At 51.6% G+C, this 21,234-nt stretch overlaps 1 protein-coding gene across 1 annotated transcript in view; it reads right to left on the bottom strand.

Annotated features, from left to right (window-relative positions):
* Window positions 1-15,313: 15,313 nt before the first annotated feature.
* The window catches only part of BMP7 (bone morphogenetic protein 7), an 89,813-nt gene continuing 83,892 nt past the window's right edge, over window positions 15,314-21,234 (bottom strand). The window contains exons 5-7 of the mRNA XM_068566084.1: window positions 20,373-20,449; window positions 18,832-18,942; window positions 15,314-15,798 (exon numbers count right to left, since the gene is read on the bottom strand). Coding sequence (XP_068422185.1) covers window positions 15,649-15,798; window positions 18,832-18,942; window positions 20,373-20,449 — 338 coding nt within the window. The 3' untranslated portion in view covers window positions 15,314-15,648. The remainder of the gene's footprint in view (window positions 15,799-18,831; window positions 18,943-20,372; window positions 20,450-21,234) is intronic.

Genomic DNA, 21,234 nt, shown 5'->3' with positions numbered 1-21,234 from the left:
AAAACCAGGGATGCCAACACAGAGAAAGACGGGCAACCCTGTGGTGAAAACGGTAAACTTAAGTGCAAGTCAGTGTGGGAAATGGTGAGCCTCACCTTCCTCCCATCACGGGGCCCACCTCCACATCAAAACCAGAAACCGAAACACACAAGCAGAAAACAGCAGAACATAAGGATACAAAGACAATGCAGAGAGAAGAAACATGCCTAAGAAAAAAACAAAACACATGGCTAATATTATCACAGAGATAAAAGACTGAATGGGTGAAGCAAGAGGAAAATGCTATCTAAAGATTTTTTTTCAGAGAAGCAAGAATGTACTCTTGTAAAGCTGTTAAAAAGAGCGTCAATAGAATAATTGAGAAATAAAGGTGAAGAAATACCCCCAAAACTTGGCATAAAAATATGGAAATGGAAAACTAGAAGTAAGAGATAAGAAAATTAGAGGTTCCATCCTGGGACCCAAATTCCAACTATACTTCAATAAAAGGAAATTATCATAGCATGAAAATTTTTCAGAAAATTGGAGATTAAAAAAGACACTTCAAGTTTTCAAAAATAAAGAAGGGGGAAAATGTCATATACAAATGAACAGGAATCAGAATAGCCCTGAACTTCTTAACAGTAACACTGGAAGTATTGCAACTATGAAGTGCGTGGAGCCAAGCCTTATTAGCCTTCAAATACCGGGAGGAAAATTATTCTCAAACTAGAATTTTATATTGGGTTAAACAATCAAAGTGTGAGTTAGAATGATGATGTTTTCAGATATTAGATGTTTCAAAAAGTTGCCTCCCTTGTATCTCATACCAGGCAGCTCCTAGAGAACCTGTTCCAATCACACAGTAGTGTAAACCATGAAGGAGGAAAGCACAGGATCCAGGAACTGGCGGCCCATCGCAGAAGGGAGGTGAGGGCAAGTCCCAGGATGGTGTGAGGGGAAGTCCCAGTGCTGCAGCAGGCCTGGAAGCCATTGACTGGGAACCAGGAGGAATCACTGAAAAATAACGAACAAACAAAAATCACCCAATAGGGGCTTTCCTGGTGGCGCAGTGGTTGAGAATCTACCTGCCAATGCAGGGGACACGGGTTCGAGCCCTGGTCTGGGAAGATCCCACATGCCGCGGAGCAACTGGGCCCGTGAGCCAGAACTACTGAGCCTGCGCGTCTGGAGCCTGTGCTCCGCAAGGGGAGAGGCCGCAACAGTGAGAGGCCCGCGCACCGCGATGAAGAGTGGCCCCCGCTCGCCGCAACTAGAGAAAGCCCTCGCACGAAACAAAGACCCAACACAGCTAAATAAATAAATAAATAAATAAATAAATAAAGTAGCTATTAATTAAAAAAAAAAAAATCACTCAATAGATTACCTGATATGTTTGTGCTGAGAAAAGTTTTAGAATTCTTTTGGAGGTTTGGAGAAAGACACATGATGCATGCAAAGAAAACTAAGCAGATTATTTTCTTAAGGCAATTATAAACTCCAGGAAAAACAAAAGGTTGTGTCAGAAAGGAAATGATGTCATAAGACTACACTGGGTAGAGGTAAACAGTATTTACAAGGCCAGAATTACATAAACACTAAATGTTCATTTTGCCAAACATTTGGATCAACAGATCAAGAGGATGTGGGAAGTCTATATATGGAAGTGGTGTTAGGTTTTCAATTCTCATTTTCCATATGAGAGGTCAATGGTTAATGTCTAAAATAGGAAATCAAGAAAGAACAGGGTGAGCATATTATTGAGAAAGACAGAGGTTTATATGAGAAGAAAGAGCTAAAAGAGTAGAAAGAAAAGGTGGTTTCTTCTAGAAGGCACTAATGTTCAGATTTAAGGTGCCCATCAAGTACCCAGGACAATAAATTTCAAAATGATGAATATTGATCTGAATCCCCCTGGGAGTAGGAGCCAGTGCTGAAGAGGGGGGTAGAGCACAGCTGCTCTTTATTATAAACCTTGTATTAGAGTTTAACTTTTTATTGACCTCTGCACAAATAGAAATTAAACTTAATGAGTAACAAAAGGATAGTTTTCTATGGGTAAAAAGAGGAATAAGAGGAATTGACTGGTATATACATCGGCAAAGCAAGGGGTGGTGGTGGGGTGGTCTGCTTTCAAGCACAGCTGGATTTAGCAGCTCAAGTGACGTCACCAAGGGTTAGAGCAGACAACTCAACCCACTTTGGGGCGATCTCAGTTTTAGCACAGGGATGTCCACACTCCAGGGAAAGCTGTCTGTCCCAGGCACACCAGCACGGTTGGTCACCTTAGCAAGAGCCCAGTTTTTCTGTCTCTCTGCTCTGCCTTCCTCGGGGTCAGCATCTCGCTCAGATTTCCCAAGGTGGCCCCTTGAACATTTGTGTGGTCGTCCCATGCCAGATGCCCACCACTGTTAACTTCATTGTTTTTTTTAAAAAAAAAAACCTCTGACTCCAATTTTATTTTAAATCTTCCTATTTTTTCATGTGTTTAAGTTTTTTGTTAAGCCTCCCACAAAACCTTTTTGGGAAGCAGTGCATCTATAAATCCTAAATAAATAAATACATCACTCTCCTTCCCACAGCTGTTCTGGCAAGGGCAGCGTTCCCGGCAGAGCTGCCAGGCTTCCCGATGGGTCAGGACCGATGGAGCAAGTGAATTCTTTAGCCTGAATGATCGGGTTTGTTCCTCTAGACTGGTCAGCGAGCAGGACATTGCCAAGTCCCCTCTTCCTGCTGTGCCTGGTAAATGACCAAGGAGGTCACTTGTTTTGGTTTTAATTCACCCACATACAGGTTTGGGCAATAAGCTGTCTCCCCGGATTCTGGTTCAAGTTCTCACATGGTGGCCCCCACATTTGTGATGTTCAAGGCTTGGGGCAGACGCCAAAAGGAACAAGAAACAATCTGGTCTGTGGGAGTGGAATCATCTTGGTCTCCCCTTACTTGGGCAGGGCGAGCGCCTTCACGGGTGAAATAGTGCCGGGGATGGGAGCAGGGTTTGGAGCAGGACGAGCCTGAGTTCAAATCTCCGCCCTTAGCTGTGTGACAGTGGCAAGTCACTTAGTGTCTCTGGGCCAAAATCCTTTTCTCTGGTCCCCAAAGTGCAGGGGCCGTCACAGCACCTCCCTTACAGCATGGACTGGAGCAGTGGGTGCAATTGCCCAGACCAGCTCCTGGCTCACAGGGGGTTTGCAGGGCACGAAGCAGCAGCTAGCAGAGACCTTTTCTCTTTCCCATCCCTGGTCTTGCCCCTGCCCTTAAATACTTTTGAGTGACTGTGAATCCCCCTCAAAAAATTAATTCAAACTAGCAAATTCAAAATTCAATTGAATAGCTCACCAGCATCCGTAAAGTGAAAAACAAAAACAAAAACAAAAACAGATATATCAAATGTAGGCGAGGATGGGGACTTCCCTGGTGGTGCAGTGGTTAAGAATCCACCTGCCAATGCAGGGGACATGGGTTTGAGCCCTGGTCCGGGAAGATCCCACATGCCACGGAGCAACTAAGCCCCTGTGCCACAACTACTGAGCCCCCGTGCCACAACTGCTGAAGCCCACGCGCCTAGGGCCCGTGCTCCGCAACAAGAGAAGCCACCGCAATGAGAAGCCCGCGCGCCGCAATGAAGAGTAGCCCCTGCTCGCCGCAACTAGAGAAAGCCCGCGCGTAGCAACGAAGACCCAATGCAGCCAAAAAAAAAAAAAATGTTGGCGAGGACGTATAGCAAATGGGACTCTCACCTGCTGGTGGTGAGGATGTAGCTTCAATCACCTTGGAAAGCAGTCTGGCAGAATCAGCTAGAACAGACATTTCACAGATCCCGTGACCTAGCTCCGCTAGTCCTTTCCTAGGAGGAGACCCAGCAGAGACATGCATGGACATATGCAAGAGTGTTCACAGCAGCATTTTCTTATTAGACAGAAACTACCAAACGCCCATCAACAGTAGAATGAAGAAACAAATTTGCTATGTTCACATAATGGAATATTATACAGCAACGAAAAGGAAACAAACTACAACTAAACACAGCAAGATGGGTAAGTCATGACATTGAGGAAAAGAGGCCAGGTGCAGTGGAACAAGTATTATACTGTTTTGTTTGTATAACCTGCTAAAATAGGCAAAACCAACCTACGGAGTGAGACTTGCATGCAGTGGTTACTCTGGGGGGCCGGGGCGATGACTAGAAGGGCAACTCTGGGGACCATGATGCTATTTTTTGATTTATTCCAGGTGCAGAAACTGTCACTCTGTGTTCACATTTTGCACATCCTGCATGGATATCATACTTCAGTAGAAAACTGAAAGTAACTACAATCACACAATCTTGATCGTGTTTCCCTCATCTAAGGGCTGTGGGGGCCAGGCTGACGGTGGCTCCCCATCATCCTGTCTCAGCTGAAATGTCGCCTTCTCAGAGGAGCCTCCTCTGAAAACCTGTCCCAAAGCGGCCATCGGCACCACCACAGCCCTGTGAATTCTCTACTGACCCTGTCACTGTCTCTCTCAGGGCTGCTTTCTCCGGCTGGTGGATTGTCACTTGCCGGTCTGGTGCCGACGGTTGATTGTGTCGTGCCTGCCTCGCCTCCCAGCCTGTGAGCGCAGGAGAGCAGGATCCTGTCCATCTCCCTCCTGGTCTATGTCGTTTCCGTAACAGCGGTTGGCACAGAGGCAGAGCTGAAGGAGTCTTTGTGAGTGCCAGATGTTGAATGGACTAGTCAGATATCCGTCCACAGAACAGAGGAGTGGAAATGTGCGTCACGTTTACATCCAGTGAGGGGGAGAACATTGGATCGATGGGTCATTTTTTACCTTTTCCCGTGTGCTGTTCTTTATTTCCAAATCTCTGATCAGGAGTGATCAATGTTAGCCAAAGGAGCATTTTGAGGATAAGCCATAGGCGGCCAGAGAAAGGCTTAAGGAATGACGCTGAAGGCAAGCACCCCACAGCCGATGGCGGGGACGGAAGGTCACGGCTGGGCAAAGGCTGGGAAGAAATGCTGCCCAGATGAGTCTGCCCCGCACCCCCGCTGCTCACAGGCCCCGCCTGGCTGAGGACACACGGGCAGGAGCAGTGGCACGTCTCCGTACACATGTGACTCTCGGCGGGTGTCATGAACCAGGCGTGCCAGGCTCTGCCGCCGCCGTCACGCCCGCGCACGCCAGCCTCCAGCCTGCCGGACTATTTATACCCCTGGAATGTCACCAGGCCGCCGGGAAGCAAAGACCCTTGTAATGCATCAAGGCCACGGCCGCCGCCCGGTCTCAGCCCAGGGCATCCGAGAAGCCCCACTTGGTGTTATCAGCAGACCCCTCTGAAGATAAGGCGCCTCCGCTTGGCCCACTAATGGTGTTATTTTAGGGACCACTCAGAAGGACAGGATGAGATGGAGGCCCGGGTCATCTGTCATCCTTCCCTTCATCAGCACTCGAAACAAGAATGGAACAAAGACCAGTGCTTGTTTGGAGGGCTGGAGAGGCCACCGAGCCAGAAAATCATCCTCCCCAAAGATACCCGGGAAGGAATTTGCTCAGAGCGACTCTCCGTCCCCCTCATAGCACCTCTGGGCGACCCACCCACCCCCAGGCCAAGTGGGTTGCCAGATGGAGGCACAAAGCTGTTGCTACCCAACTCTGGGCTGGCCAAAAAGGGTAAGATGATTCCTGCTAAGACGTCCTAAAATAGAGAGATCTGGATCTGGATTTGGTTAGGAAGGGTCAGAGCTCAGATATGCAGTTTCTCTGTTGGCTTTAGCAACTGAAACCATTTTTATTCAGCATTTCTGTAACGTGATTAAGTTCTATGTGCACCATCAAGGGTCAAGGGCAAGGATGTGGGCAAATGGTGGCCACGTCTCCCCGCCCCGCCCCGCCCGCCGGACCTCCACCTTCACCGCCACCGTCCCAGACCCCCACCCCAGCACACACGCACAAACTTTTCTTGGGAATTACTTAGTCTGCTGCTCAGCGGCTTGTTTGTGCCATTAAATAATGACACGAGTTTAGGAGAACATGGATCTCAGGCCAGAGTCACCATTCCTAAACTCCCCCAGCCCCTTCCTTTCCTAGAGCAGGAAAAGCGGAAAAGACCACAGGGTTTGGGATGAAACTCGGAGGGTCACTTCACCGCTCCATTAAAGCACACTCCTGCGTACACCTGAGAAAACGTCTCACAGATGATCCCAAAACGCTGCCCAGATGCCAAAGGGGCCCATCAGGTGGAGCCGGCAGACACCCCCGATCTAACCTTCATCTGAAAGGGCGAGGCCCAGGGGGCCAGGGTTAAAGCCCTCTCCAAGGCCCTTCAGCTACCAGGAGCAGAGCCCAAGTCTCCTGATTCCGGACTTGTTAATAGCAATACAGGCATTTATTCATCAAACTGTGTCAAGGAAGCCCTGCTGTGTGCCAAGACTTGGGTTGGGCATGGGGACACCACAGCGACCAAAACAGACAAAATCCCTTGTCTTCTGGAGACCAAGACAGACAACAGCCACATAAATAAGTAAAAACATGGAGTTTGTCAGGTGGCAATGAGCTTTACGGAGGGAGAGCAAGCAAGGAAGAGGACAGGGAGGGTTGGGGGGTGGAGACACCAGCAGGCAGCAGAGGAAGGCTCGCGGACAAGGCGATTTGGGGAAAAGATCTGAAGGAGCTTAGGGAACAGCCTGCAGCTGTCTGGAGGAATAGCATTCCTGGCTGAGGGGCGCAGCAAGTGCAAAGGCCCTGAGGCAGGAGTGCACACCTGGGATGTGGAGACCAGCAAGGGGGGTGCTGCAGCTGGAGCAGAGTGTGTGAGGGGAGGGGCGGTAGAGTGAGGAGGGAGGCTGATGATGGCCCCCCAAAGATGGCCATGTCCTAATCCCTGGAACCTGCGAATGTTACCTTATGGAAGGTGACGTACGTTGGTCTGTATCAACCATTTACATTCACAACACTTCTGACACCAAATGTTGGCGGGGGGGTTTCTCCCCACACCAACCAGTTCTCCAAATCTCTGGATACCAACTGGGTGTCCAACAATTCAATTCAATTCAATTCTGACACTATCTCCCCGGAGTTAGCACAGACCCTGAGTTTAAGGGCTCAGCCACCAATTGCAAATCCCAGGTTGTCACCTGCACTTTTGACCGACTGGCTATAAGTCAGGGGTTTCCACACCCCCCTCCTCAGGTTTGATAACTTGCTAGAACAGCTTAGAGAACTCAAGAAGGCGCTTTACTTACTATTACCCATTTATTATAAAGGATACAACGCAGCATCGGCCACGTGAAAGAGATGCTCAGGGAAAAGTGCAGTGGGAGAAGGAGCACGCGGCCCCCGGGCCTCCCCAACTGCCACCGTCCCTCACCTCCATGCGGTCACCAACCTGGAAGCTCTCCAAACCCTCCTTCAGGTCAGGGGTGGGGCTGAAGATTTCGACCCTCCAATCACAGAGTCTCTTTGCTCAGTCAAGGGTCACCTCGTTAGCATAAACTCAGGTAGGGTTGAAAGGAGCTAGTTATGAAAAACTAGACAGTCCTAAAACTCCTATTCTTCCCAGCACTCAGGAAATTCCAAGGCGTCTAGCAGATCTGTTCCAGGAATCAGAGACCAAAGACCAAATATTTATTTTTTATTATGTCCCGCCTTGCAAAAGGGACTTTGCAGATGTGATTGAGGATGTTGAGATGGGGAGATTTTCCTGGGTTGTGTGGGTGAGCCCGAAGTAACCACAGGGTCCCTGGAAGACAGAAGGAGGAGGGCTGGACAGAGAGATGTGAAGAGACCTAAAGATGCTACCCTGTGGGCCTTAGAGATGGTGAAGGGGCCAGCCCTCTTTAGACTTCAGACCTCTAGAAGTATAAATTTGTGTTGCTTTAAGGCACTAAGTTTGTGGTACACTCAGCCGTCTGTATCCATGGGTTCAACCAACCACGGATCAAAAATAGTCAGAAAAAAATTCCAGAAAGTTCCAAAAAGCAAAACTTGAACTTGCTGCATGCGGATAGCATTTACATTGTATTAGGTACTTTAAGTAATCTAGAGATGATTTAAAGCGTACGGAGGATGTGTGTAGGTTATATGCAAATACGGAGAGGGGTCCTGGAACCAATCCCCCGTAGAAAATGAGGCACGACTGTAGTTTGTCACCACAGTCACTGGTAAGGGGAAACTTGGTCGGAGGCGAGGGTCAGATCCTGTAGGTTCTTTTTGGTTCTTTTACTCTGAGCGGGGTGGGAGCCCGTGGGGGGCTTTGAGCAGAGAACTCTTGTTTAACAGCATCACTCTGGCTGCCAAGATGTGCTCTGCTTACATCATCTCATTTAATGCTCCCAACAACCCTAAGAGGTTATTATTGTTGTGCCCACTTTATAGAAGAGAAAACTGAGGCTTGAGGAGCTATGCGATGTGCCCAAGGTCACTCAGCTCATAAGAGGCTCCAAGTTCATCCTTTAATAGGGCATACAAGGTCCTTTGTTTAGTGGCCCCACTCACTGTAGGAGTTTCCCCTCAACTGTCCCTAAAATAAATGTCCAGCTCTCTACTCTCCCCCGTCACTGTCTCCTGCAGATGCCCTTCCCAAGGGACAGACAACACCAGAGAGCAGACTCCTGAGCGCCAATCCAGGGGCTGGACATCACTGGGGGGGGTGGTTTCTAGGAGGCCGGATGGGGGTGCTCCAACCCCATTTCCTGCCCTTCCTCAGCTGTGAGTTCTTAAGTAAGTGGACCCCACCCCTCAAAATCTCCCCATAGCTCCCAGGCTTCTGTTGGCTTGATTTCAGTTTCCGTAATTCGGTGGTTCTCAACTGGGAGCGACTGTGCCTCCCAGGGGACATTTGGCAATATCTGGGGACATTAGTGGTTGTCACAACAGGGGACTGCTACTGGTGTCTAGAGGGTGGCAGTGTACAACGCACAGGACAGCCCAACAGCAGACAATGCCCGGCCCCAAACGCCGGTGGCGCCGAGGCTGAGAATCCCCTCGCTTAACCTCTTCCCATCACAGGTCTCCCGCTGGCCTTGGCTTTCTCCCCTGGGGTCTGTCCTCCGCTCCGTGGGCTCAGGGCCTTCTACCTGGGGTTTCTGCACACTTGGACCGCACACCTGGCTAACATCTCTTCAGCTGGTGCTAATCCTTCCCCCAATGCTGGCCATCGTCTGGCCTCTCCCGTGACCATTCATTTGCTCGCCTGCTCTCTTTGCCATTGCATGCGCCATCCAAGAGAGGGGGGCCTCATTCCCCCCACCCCCGTTCACAGCGTATCCTCAGTGCCCAGAACACTGCCCGCAGCCCATGTATGTCCCAAATGTCCTTGTTGAACAGTGAATGTGGCAGAGGACATATCGGACCCCGGGCCTGACACCAAAGTTCTTGTTCTGTCCACCGGGCACAGGACTGGCTTCAGGACCTGGAGCAGCATGGAAACACAGGGCCTTCTGGAGCACAGAGCCCCGGGTGACCGCCCAGGCCACACGCCCTCGTCGGGGGGGGGGGGGGGTGTGGGGGGTGGGGTGGGTAGCTGGCACCATTTTACAGCACTGGCCGCTGATGCTGGGACATGACTTGTGGCCACACTGCAGTGCTCACAGCACTAAGGTAGGGCCAGCCCAGGGCCTGCGTTCCATGGAGTGGGGGGCTTGAGACCCTGCCCCACTCGGCCACCTCCTCCGTCACCAGAGAGCCGTGGCTGGGAGAGGGCGGGTGGGAAGGACCGAGTGCCAGGGAAGGCAGCGCTGTCCTCCCGGGCCAGGTGCACTTTGTCTCTGTCCAAACGGCTGTCGCAAATCCAGAGACTTTGGAGAGTTCTGTGTTTTTCCTCTTCTATTTTTATTTCCTCAAATCTCAGATCAAGAGAGGCTGGGGCCAGAGTCTTGAAGGGGTCTGAGCCAGGAGGACCCGATCCACAGGCAGAGGGGAAGCATGTCTAGGTCACGGTGAGTATCCCTAGAAGGGGTGGACGGGCTCCAACCTGAGTGCGGGGCTGGGGCCCCGAGAAGGACTGGGTCCTGGGAGAGAGGGTAGGAAGTTGCCCAAGGTCCCACAGCTAACAAAATAAGTTAGTTAGGCTTTGAGCTGGCGCTGATCCCAGGCCCCTCTGCCCAGCATGCGCTCCCTCTGTGGCCCGAGGATTCACCTCCATCTCAAATAAGTATGTGTAAGAAGGCAGCAGAGGTCTTCTCCCAGGGGAAGCGAGCGTGCTCTCAGCTGCCTCCGTGTGTGACCTTGACCGGGTGCCACTTCCCATCCCAAACGCCAGGTAGAGGGGTTTGAGTGCTCACCCCACCTCCAGCCTCTGCAGATGGGAGACGGGAAAGGCTCAACTGGGGCAGGGAAGATTAAAATGCCACGTCCTCCTTGAAGCCCTCCCTTATTCCCTTACCCACCCCCCAGCTCTTCCCATCAAGTCCTCTTCTGCTCTTAGCATGTCCTATGACCCCACTGCCAAGTCCCTCTGGGGCCCTCAAAGCCTTTGCCTTGCTGACTTCATTCCTGCCTGACTCACTCTGCTCTGGCCACAAGGGCGGGCTTCCTTGCTCTTCCTCCAACCTGGCAAGCAAGTCCCACCTCAGGGCCTTTGCACGTGCAAATCCTTCAGGCAGAAATGCTCTTGCCCATGGGGACCCCCATCGCTCCCCACTCAGAGTCCTTCCCTGACCATGCTTTCCAAGAGCCTCTCTGCTGACACCACCCACCCTTCCCTGGCTCACTCTTTCTTCCCAGCACGCATCACTAAATGGGTCACCCCCAGCCGGCTTGTCCATCAGGCACAGCAGACACCGTGCTCGGGAGCCACGGTACTTTTAGGAGCCCACAAAAAATATTTTAATATCTTCTGAAATGAGAAGATAACATAATATGATGCAGCCTGGTTAATATTCATCTCTATACCAACACAATCGTGAAGGAAAATCTGTATTATTTTATACGGAGGAAGAAGCCCGCGCAGCCGTGGTGTGGTACCAGATACTATTTGTTTCCTGTGCCCTCGAACATGTGCTTCCCTGAGCGGATGCTTTGCTCCTGTATCTCCAGCGCCCGCAGCCTGGCACACAGAGGACGCACAAGGAACTAGTGAATGAGCGAATGAATGAATGAAGGCTTCTGGCCAAAGAGGAAGCCTGTGCAGCCCTCAGAGACACCTTTGCACCTGTGAAGGGCACTGTGGTTCAGCCATCCTTGTTTATGGTCTGCCCACTCCTCCAGAGCTGACACGGCCCGGCGCTTTGTGCTGCACCTGGCTGCAGCGTTGACTGGGTGAAGGCTCAGAGTTGGGGGGAAGTTGGGCTGGGCTCCCAAGCCCCTTTCTAGTCGTGGGACGAGACAAGGAGCTGCAGTGCTCACACAGCAGCACGGACGGCAGCCAGGGGCATTGTGAGGACCACGGTGCTCTACGAGGTCCCAAAACTCTGCAGCAGGAAAGCGGGGGCAAGGCCTCAGGGGCGGCACGTGTAGCTTCATGATAGTGGACCGAACGGCGGTACCCCAAAAGATACGTCCACATCCTAATCCCTAGTACCCGGGAATGTGACCTTATTTGGAAAAAAGGTCTTTGCAGATGTAATTAAGGATCTCAAGGCGAGGAGATCATCCTGGATTATCTGGGTGAACCCTAAATCCAGTGACAAGTGTCCTTTTAAGAGACATGCAGAGGAAGGACATAGAAAAATGGAGAAGCCATGTGAAGACAGTGGCAGAGATTGGAGAGATGCAGCCACAAGCCAAGGATGCCGGCAGCCACCAAAGGATGGAAGAGACACGGAAGGTTCCTCCCCTGAAGCATCTGTAGGGAGTATGGCCCCAAGGACACCTTGAGTTTGGACTTACAGCCTCCAGAACTGTGAGGATAAATTTCTAGTTTTTTAAATCACTAGTCTGTACTTTGTGATGGCAGCCTCAGGAAATTGATACACTCAGCTTCTCCAAAAGATCTGGACAGAGGGAAGGACTCAAAATGTACACGTGAGAATTTTCCGAGCAGATGGCCCCAGTGACCGCTGCTGACCCTCCCAGGCTCCCAGCGAGGTCCACACACTACCGTCACCAGGCAACGAAGCAGAAATCAGAGGTCAGGCAAGCTATACTGTACAGCAGGCAGGGGTGGGGGGCCCAGCCAGGGGGGAAGCTAGAAGTTCGGCAACACGCTCACAGATGAAGGCCCTCGAGCTGCTTGGAAGCAGGAGGGAGACCAAGAGCCTGAGCCTGTGGTCCAGGAACCTGGCATGGGTTCAGGGATGGACGTAGGGAATTGGGGAAGGTCGTTTGGAGAGTAAGGGCTGGGGGCCGGGAATCCCCACATTTCATGAGCAGACCCAGGAGACTCTAACTCAGGGAAGCATGGGATTGAGCCCAGGCTTTGGGTCCCAATTCCGGTTCCAGCAATTATTAGCCGGTGAGTAAATTCCTTCACTTTTTCAGGCCCTCTCAGCACGGCCAGCGACGATGTCAGGCCAAGTGGTGGGAGCCATGGTCCCTGACAGAGGTGCTCTGTGAGCGGGACAGGGAGAAGAGGCGCCAACGCAAAATGCTCCAACGTAACAATGAGCAAGAGAGGTGGGAACCAGGCGAGGGCAAGGTGAAGGCCAAAGACGAGGCCACCTGCGGTGCTGCAGCCACAGACACACCTGCCTACAGGGGTCCAGCTGGAAAGGGGAAAGTGAGCCAGAAGTGAACAAAAGGCTTCTCCTCTTCCCCCAGAGTGTGTGGCTCTTTCAGTCCAGCCTTTACTTTCCAACTCTTAATAGAGACATGGGGACAAATCAATAAATACCTACAATTTTTAAAACAGCAACTGACATTCGCACCTTCATGAGATAGACAACAGGGAGCAGTGGAGACTGTGGCAACAACTGCTCTTTGGCTCCAGCCGGGAGCTGCCACGCAGGAACGGGGCCCAGGGTGGCCAGATCTGCAGACTGCTCAAGGGAAGGCAGAATCTGAGGGTTTTTTTCACCCCAATCTTCTGAGTTTCAAAAATGTGTTGGCAACGAATTCAACCATGCAGGAGGAATAAGATACGTCTGCAGGCTGCATCTGGCCCTCCGGTTTGCAGCTCTGGTCTTCAGCCTGGAAACAGAACAAAAGCTAGATCACGCATCAGGACAGTGACAGGAGGGTTTGGAAATCACAGGGGCTGCAACTTGTTAGGAGCGGCTGCTTCATTTGAGGCAACAGGGCAAGAGCAAGCAGCCGGCCAGGGAATGGGCCCAGATTCTAACCATCAGGTGACCTCAGCGTGCACTTCAAAGCGGAAAGGGGCCCAAGACGTTGTTCCAAGCTGCACGGCTGCATGCTGCTGCATGCACAGCGGGCCCCTGGCCACCTTCACCAGGCCCGCTGTGGGCCATCTCCGGCTCAAGCCGGGAGCCAGCAGCAGCCCCCAAGCCGCTGAAATAATTTGCACTGGACAGTGCTGGCTCCGGGGTCTGCGCCGCTTTAAAGTTTTGGGTGTACACTCCCCCTACCCCCACTACTATTTCTTTTTCTTTCTTGTGCCTCTATTTTATTGGGATGACTAAATCTTTCAACTATGTTAGCAGTAAACACAGCTAATTTACCCCCTGCCTCTTTGAAACAGCTGCTGACAGCTGCACTGTAATTCAATCAAGGATCTTTGTAGTTGAGCCTACCAAATTCACATTTGTTGTTTGGTTCCATCTCTCCTGCCCGGAGCCCCACACAGCTGCATCAAATATTGACGAGCGTCCCTCTCTCCCCAGGGCCTGAATGATAAACAGCGTGTTAATGGTGGAGGCCAAGGCAAAGAGTTCTCAGCACACCAAGAGAACTCCAATATCCAGGCGCTGAGAGAAAAAACAACACAGACATACACAGGCCCAAAACCAGAACCCTTTTTATTTTGTCTATTTATACAGCATTTTCTCTGAGGACTGCTCTGTGTAACGGCTGAAGGTACATTGGTCTGACCATTAATAAATAGTCTTAAATAAGAAAATAAACAGGTTGGAGGGAAGCGAGTAAGCTCATCGTCCTGAACAAGGGATTGGAGAGGGTCTAAAATGAGCTTCAGACGGACATAAATAATTTCTTTGTTTAGTAACAACTATTTACATGCTTCAGTGTACAAATGATGCTAGCCAGATGTCGGCCGGGGTATACGTGGTGACAAAACTTGCACCAGGAGGGAATCACAGCAAAATCCCCAGATCTGTCAACAGACAAAACAAAATGTAACAACAACACCGACTCTTCCCCATTGACCAGGCAGAGTGAAGGCTGCAGCCCAAGCTACTGAAGAAGAAAACATAAAAGAAAATGAAAACAGGGTCCCTGTGTTTCCAGGAACCAACTTAATCCACATGGAGAAGCAGTTTCCCACTAGACCAGATCCCAGGGGCCACAGGCCTCGCCGGGATAATCCTGTTCTTTGTTCACAGAGAGCCTGGTCGTCTCCAAGGCTGTACTGCAGCTGGAGGCGGGGTGCACACCATTTAGGGGACCCACCAGCTAAGGCAAGGGAGGCTCATGGCAAGAGCCACGTCAGAAATGGCACCTTTGAGTCAGGACACTCTCACGACAGCTTCAGGAGCCTTCTGTTTGAGATTCACATCTGCACACCCTGCATCCAGCAGACCTCCCACCGTGTCACCTTTCCCTTACTTCAAGGGGCCGATTCTTGCACAGAGACTTCTAAAAGCGGTCTGCAAATGAAAAGAGGTGACCACGGAGGCCCTCATCAGAGCCCAGACTCCAGGACGCTGCTATCGATGACCAACTTGGGAGACTGACGGTCCCCCTGCCCACCCACCCCTGCTGAAGGCTAGCGTGCTTCTGAAAATAGGGCTATGGTGGCCGGAACTCAGGATCAAGCTGCAAGTTCTGTCCTGAGCTGTCCTCCTCCATCTGCCAACCCTCACTGACTTCCTACCACGGGGAGTGTTGGAAAACCAATTCCAGGCGTCTGCCGGTGCGTCACATGCCTATTTTAATTTCTGCCACCACGCACTCGGCTGAATGATGGAACCTATTTATTCTTCAAGGTCAACTCCAAGCAGAAAATTTCCGTCTCCCCTGCTGGCCAAATCTTGGCTTTTGGGTGAGCTTACGTAAACAGTGGGCTTCGGCAAGCCTCAGAATGAAACCGGAATGGCACGGAGAGGGGGCCTCCCCTCCCTCCACCGGCCACAGCTTCTGTTTATGGAAATCAGAGTAAACCAAGAAATGGGGATAAATTGTTTAGGAAAATATATCTCTACCATCCTAACCATTTTCATTCATTCGTTTTATTGTGACATTTATTACAGGGACTTCCGCGTTAGTCTTCCTCTCGCACAGAGACGGACGTGCCCACCCCTGGCCGCGCCCCCTTCCTCCCGCTGCTGGTGGCCGGGCTGAAGGGTGTCATCATTACCCCTGGGAACGAGTCGGTGCACAGCTGAGACTTCACAGCCAGCGATCGGGGCCCGGCAATTTTTCTTGATATATATTTTCCCTGTTAGGTTTTGCCTGCAGCAGCTTGCAGGATCTTGTCTGTAGGATGCCGACGAAAAACGGATCAAAAGCCATCTGCCTCTCAAATTCCTTAACACTCCTACAGCGCTGCAGTTGGGGAGGGGGACGGGAAGGCCTGGCGAAAGGCAGTTGGTCTGCGGGCTCCTCGCCGAGGTGGTGGGAGAGACCCAGGACCTGGAAAAACGTGGCCCCGAAGCGTCTGACTTCCAGGAGGGGCTAGTGGCAACCACAGGCCCGGACAACCATGTTTCTGTATTTCTTCAGGATGACGTTGGAACTGTCATCGAAGTAGAGCACGGAAATGGCATTGAGCTGAGTCGGAGCACAGCAAGGCTTGGGCACCGTTTCCGGGTTGATGAAGTGCACCTGGAACACACACCAAAACGGTGGCAGTGGTGAGACCCGGTGAGTCACGCCTCCCTGGCCTCAGTACTTCTAAAAGGAACAGGTACTGCTTGGACAAAAATCCCCCCAGGTGACACTTACCGCTCACTCCCAGTTCTAAGCGCTTGATGGGTAACTAACTCAGTTCTGGGGTTATTCTTGATTCACAGATGAGAGAACCAAAGCATAGAGGGTCACACAGCACACGGCTAGGAAGACACTTGGGGCCAGGAATGTGGGGCTGTCCTGTGCACTGCGGGATGTTTAACAGCATCCCTGGGCTGCACCCACTAGAGGTCGGAGGCACGCCACCCCCCCCCCCCCCCAAAACCGTGACAACTAAAAATGTCTCCAGACATTGTCAAATATCCCCTGGGAGGCAAAACTGCCCCAACTGGAGAACCACTGGGCTAGACGAGGGTCGGCCTGCAGGCCGATCCCTGCTCCACCACCTGTTTTTACGAATAAAGTTTTATTGGCACACGGCCACGCCCATTCGTCTACACAGCATCTGTGGCTGCTTCTGCTTCTGCATTACACAGCATCTGTGGTGAAAAGGTGCAGCATAGACTTTCAACTCTCGAAGTTGAAAATATTTACTATCTGGCCCTTTCCAGAAAAAGGTTGACTGACCTCTGGGCCAGACCTGTCCTGTCCAAGAAAAATATCATGCAAACCACATGTGTAATTTAAAATGTTCTAGTAGCCACATTTTAAAAGGTGCAAAAGAAAGAGGTGAAATTAATTTAAACAGTATATTTACTCTAGCCCCAGATTTCAAAAAATTATCATTTCAACATATACTTAGCATAAGAAATCATTAATGAGCTATTTTACATTTTTTTTTATACTAAGTCTTCAAAACCCAGTGTGTATTTTGTAGTTGTAAAACATCTCGATTCAGACTGGCCACGTTTCAAGTACTCAAGAGCCACACTTAAAAGTGGTTACTGTATTGGATGGTGTGAGTCTAGACTATATTAGACTATTCTGCATCTTGAGCACTAACAATGAGAGGAAAAGAATTTGGGCAAACACTTGGGTGGACGTCAATAAGCAAGGAGAAGGTCCAGAAGGTAAGAGTGAAGAAAGAAGTCAGCCAGTTGCCCAGGTTTATTGTTCCTTCTGGCTCGTGGGCTCCTACGCACCTTACAGGTGGTGGGGCTCGGGGACAAACAAATTCAAACGTCGGCAGGGGCCACGCAAGTGCCACGGATGACCAAACCGGGCCAGGAGTCAGACCATAGGGTCCAGTGAGGACTGGGGCAAACCAAAGGGAGACGGACACGAGCTGCCCAAAGCCAGTGCGATCAGATGTACCGAGTGCTCAGGACGGGCCAGCTGTCAGTCCTGTTTTGCTTTTATGAGAAACTTCCAGGTTTCTAACACACCACGTGGGCCAACCGAAAACCCTGTGGATGACCCTCTGCCCCCAAGCCCCAGTCTATGACCCTCCCACGTAGGTCAGCGCGCTTTTTAAACTGGTTTTCATGGATCATCTCAAACCTTACAAATCTAAACCTTCCCCCATCTCCTCCATCCTTGAATAATGTTAAAGCGAATCCCAGATGTTAGCTCACTTCCTCTGCATTTCACTAGGACTCTCTAGAAAGCAAGGATTCACCCCCTTTCCAAACATGACCCTCGTTTCAGAATAATCAAGTTCGTTTCAGAATAATCACTCTGGTCCTCGGAGCAGGACAGAACAGGGGGACACTGGCACGGGGGACAAGTTCAGGCCAAGGAATAGGCTGGGGTGACTATTCATTTCCAGCCTGAAGACCTTCAGTCCTGAATAGGGCTTCGGAGTTTACTGCTGTGAGAGCGGGGGTCCTGGCAAAGCAATGCTTAAAAAAGAGGCCTTCCCTCAAAGGGCAGAGCCTGATCCAAATAAACGGAGTGAGAAGTAACACACGGGGCAGGGACAGGGAAGAGGGAGGCAGGTTACTAAGCAAAAGAAGCGCAAAGCTCTGCAACAAACAGACCCGCGGTACAGAGGAGATGGGCCTGGGTAAGGAGCTCTCTATCACTAGAAGCATTCAAGCCAGAGAGGATGACCAGTTGTCAGGGAAGGCCCAGATAACGTTCACAGCAAGGAGGAAGATAACCGACGTCTCTGAACCTCAGATTCTAAGCTAAAGAACAAAGTCTCTAACTCGTATCACTCTTGTTGTTGGTAAAGTAGTAAAAATAACATCTATTGAGTGTCCTCCGCGCTGGATACCCCGTTAAGAGCTTTAATTGCATCATCACACTGAATCCTCCAATGACCCCGTGAAAGTTCAAAGAGCCCCACGGCTACCCCCCATCTCTCTATCCTATTATCCTGTGTGCCATCTTCCTGTCGTTCCCCTCTCCCTGAAGTTCCCGCATTTGTTTACTTGACTGTTTCCTTGCCTGGAAAATGAGGCTCTGAGTGCAGGGACCACGTCTGTGATGTTCCCTGTATGCTGTTCCCTGCAGCGCCCCCAGCTGCCAGCGCAGGGTCCACATGTAGTAGATGCTCAATAAACACCCTTGAATGGCCGAACCACAAAGTTCAAGGCTAGGAGGCAAAGCCACGAGCTCTGGGAGGGGATGAGCCCTCAAGCCTACCCAACCTGGAGGAAGCCCAGACGTTGCAGGGCCTGTGGATGTGGATGCTGACAACCAGGGACAACGGTCGCCTGACAGAGGCAGGGCCAGGGCGACTGCCGTTAGGCACAGGACCTTTACCCACGATACCTCTAGAAGCCCATGAAACTGTTCTCACTGCTTTTAAAATTAGGAGAAATAAATGCACTCTGGGGTTGAAGACATACACGAAGATTATGATGCATGCTATTAAATATAATTTTTAATCTTGTTTTATGGAGGTAGGGCCCACGAAAGCAAAAGTGCCCTGGGCTCCTGAAAGTCATGATGTGGCCTTGGCCAGAGACCTGCTGTGGCCCCAGCTCGGAGGAGCACGAGGCGGGATCTGGTGGCCCTGCCCCCCCAGCTGCCCACACCCCGGCCGGCGCTCAGGCCACTCACCAGCGTCTGCACGATGGCATGGTTGGTGGCGTTCATGTAGGAGTTCAGAGGGAAGGCACACTCCCCCTCGCAGTAGTAGGCGGCATAGCCTTCGGGCGCTATGATCCAGTCCTGCGGGAGAGAGCGGAGGACGAGGCGGGGCGCGGGTTCAGAACCACGTGGAACGTGGGAGCCGCAGGGTCCTGCCCTCTAGGCCGAAACATTCCTCCTGTGGGCCGGACCCCGAAGCTCCCAGAGGTCAAAGGCATGGCCCACCTCCTCCTGGGCAGCTGGGGCTCCTACAGAGGCAGCCTTTCATGGTCCCAACAGACTGCAGAGTGAGGGAAAGACCACCGGGGGCTGGGCTGAGCCCGGAAGGAACACTTGCTCTTCTTCATCGGAAGGTGGCACAGAGAGGGGTGATTAGGGTGGCATCACCCTTACCCCTACTAGGTGGTAACCCGTGGGCGGTTTGCTTTAAACAAAGCCTCCAGGCCTCACTTCACCCACCCAGGAGAGAGATGACAGTATAGCCGAGCCAGCACAGTGCCCGGTAGACGTGTGCGACTCAGTAAAGGATGCACGTGGTCGGGTTAGCACAGAGATGTTGTGGTAGCAATACATATACCCCTCAGGGACCCAAGTGCATCTGGGGGCTCTGTTCCAGCACTAGAACGTAAGCGCGGCCTGGCACCTCTTAGACCATGGATGTTGTCATAAGAGTGAGGACACAGTCACAGGAGGACTCCAAGCCGGCTGTGTGCACAAGTGCCCTGGGGGTGTATCTGAGGACATGATGCCCTGGGAAGAATCTGGACCCTCCCACTGAACTACAAGCTCGCTGAAGGGAGAACAACAAAACCAGTGGCCCTGATGACCTTATGACGGCACCCGGTCCGGGGATATTTGGGCTCCATGAGGGCAGGCACATTGCTATGCCCAGGGCTGCACCTCTAGTGCCTAGAAAAGGGCCCAGAATGTCATAGATACTCATAAATAGTGGAGATAACTCTTTTTCTAGGATTCAACCCCTGCCCTTTGCCCTGCTCCAGTCAAATGATTCCAGAGGGGCAGCCATGGTCCTAGGACATGATCCCAGCCCTAAAACAGCTGATTGGTTCAGAAACAAGCACCTGACCCGAGCTGGGCCAATCAGCACCTTCTCTGGGAATTGGAATCACAGACGGGGGAAGGAGGAGGAGACAGGGCAGAGGGTGGAAGCCCGTCCCCCAGGCAGCTGGATTCCAGCACACGGACTCGGCCATGTCTGAGAGAAGCAGCCAGTGCAGGATGGAAATGGGGTTCACATGGAGAATGAGGTTCAGAGTCCACATTGTTTGGGTTTCTGGTTCTAGCTTGAGTCTCAACCATGTTTCTGCTCTTGGGTTTCATGGGGCGTCCCTGGAGCCTCCAGCTAGGACGCGACACCGGAGTCTCAGGAGATGAGAAACACGGCTCACTGCACACGTGGGGCCCAGCCCCACCACCGGGGGAGCACGGGGGAGCCCACACTAGAGGCCTCACACATCCGGGGCCGATCCAGCCACCCCCCGCCCCCTTACCTGCCAGCCCAGGTCCCGGAAGCTGACGTACAGCTCGTGCTTCTTACAGGCCTGCCTCTGGTCGCTGCTGCTGTTTTCTGAGGAGCAGCACCGGGCAGAGGAAAAGGAGACACACACAGATTAGAGTTTCCTCAATCTAAGACAGTGGTGTGATCCCAAGCAAACTCTGAAAGCTGGAGGGTGACCTTCCTGACACAGAAGCCATTCAAGCCCCTGTAGCCTCCAAACTCATTTCCATCCCCAGCAAACGGCCTCTGTTAGGGAGGTACCAATGCCCCCGTCTCCCTTACGCAGTCTTGGCTCACAGCTCTCTCTGGACCCTTCTGTGGACGCTGTTTTCTCTTGTTTGGATGCTGACATCTGCGTGGGTTCCATCTCCATCCACCTCCCACACGCTGGCTGCAAGAGCCTGCCCAGAGGGGCTGCTTCCACTCAACCTCGCTTTGTGAGGCCCGCCCGCCTCACCACGCTCAGCCCCGTGGAGCGGGCAGGAGGAGACACGGACAGGGCCTGGGACAAAGCCCCACCATCGAGAAGAAATGAGAGGGCAAAAGTCAAGTCCCACTGACCTTCCAGAAAGACACAATACTGAGGTTTCTCTGAGGAACGAAAATGATGCACTGGGGTTTTCCAGAAGTATGTAAAGTTTGTAGGAACTTTGGGTTAGGAATTGAGCCCTTGTAAACATGTAGAAATCTGTTTCTCTATCTCTCTCTTTGTGTCTATGTCTCTCTCTGTCTCTATCTCTCTCTGACACACACACACACACACACACACACACACACACACACACACACACAGCTGCCACTGCACAACCTTCCTGAACCCAGAAGCTAGAGGGATTCATTTTTTTTCTTAACCA

The sequence above is a fragment of the Eschrichtius robustus genome, chromosome 16 (assembly GCF_028021215.1).
Source record: "Eschrichtius robustus isolate mEscRob2 chromosome 16, mEscRob2.pri, whole genome shotgun sequence".
Classification (NCBI taxonomy): Eukaryota; Metazoa; Chordata; class Mammalia; order Artiodactyla; family Eschrichtiidae; genus Eschrichtius; species Eschrichtius robustus.
Note: the sequence above shows the minus strand (reverse complement) of the source record. Positions and strands in the feature narration are given on the sequence as shown.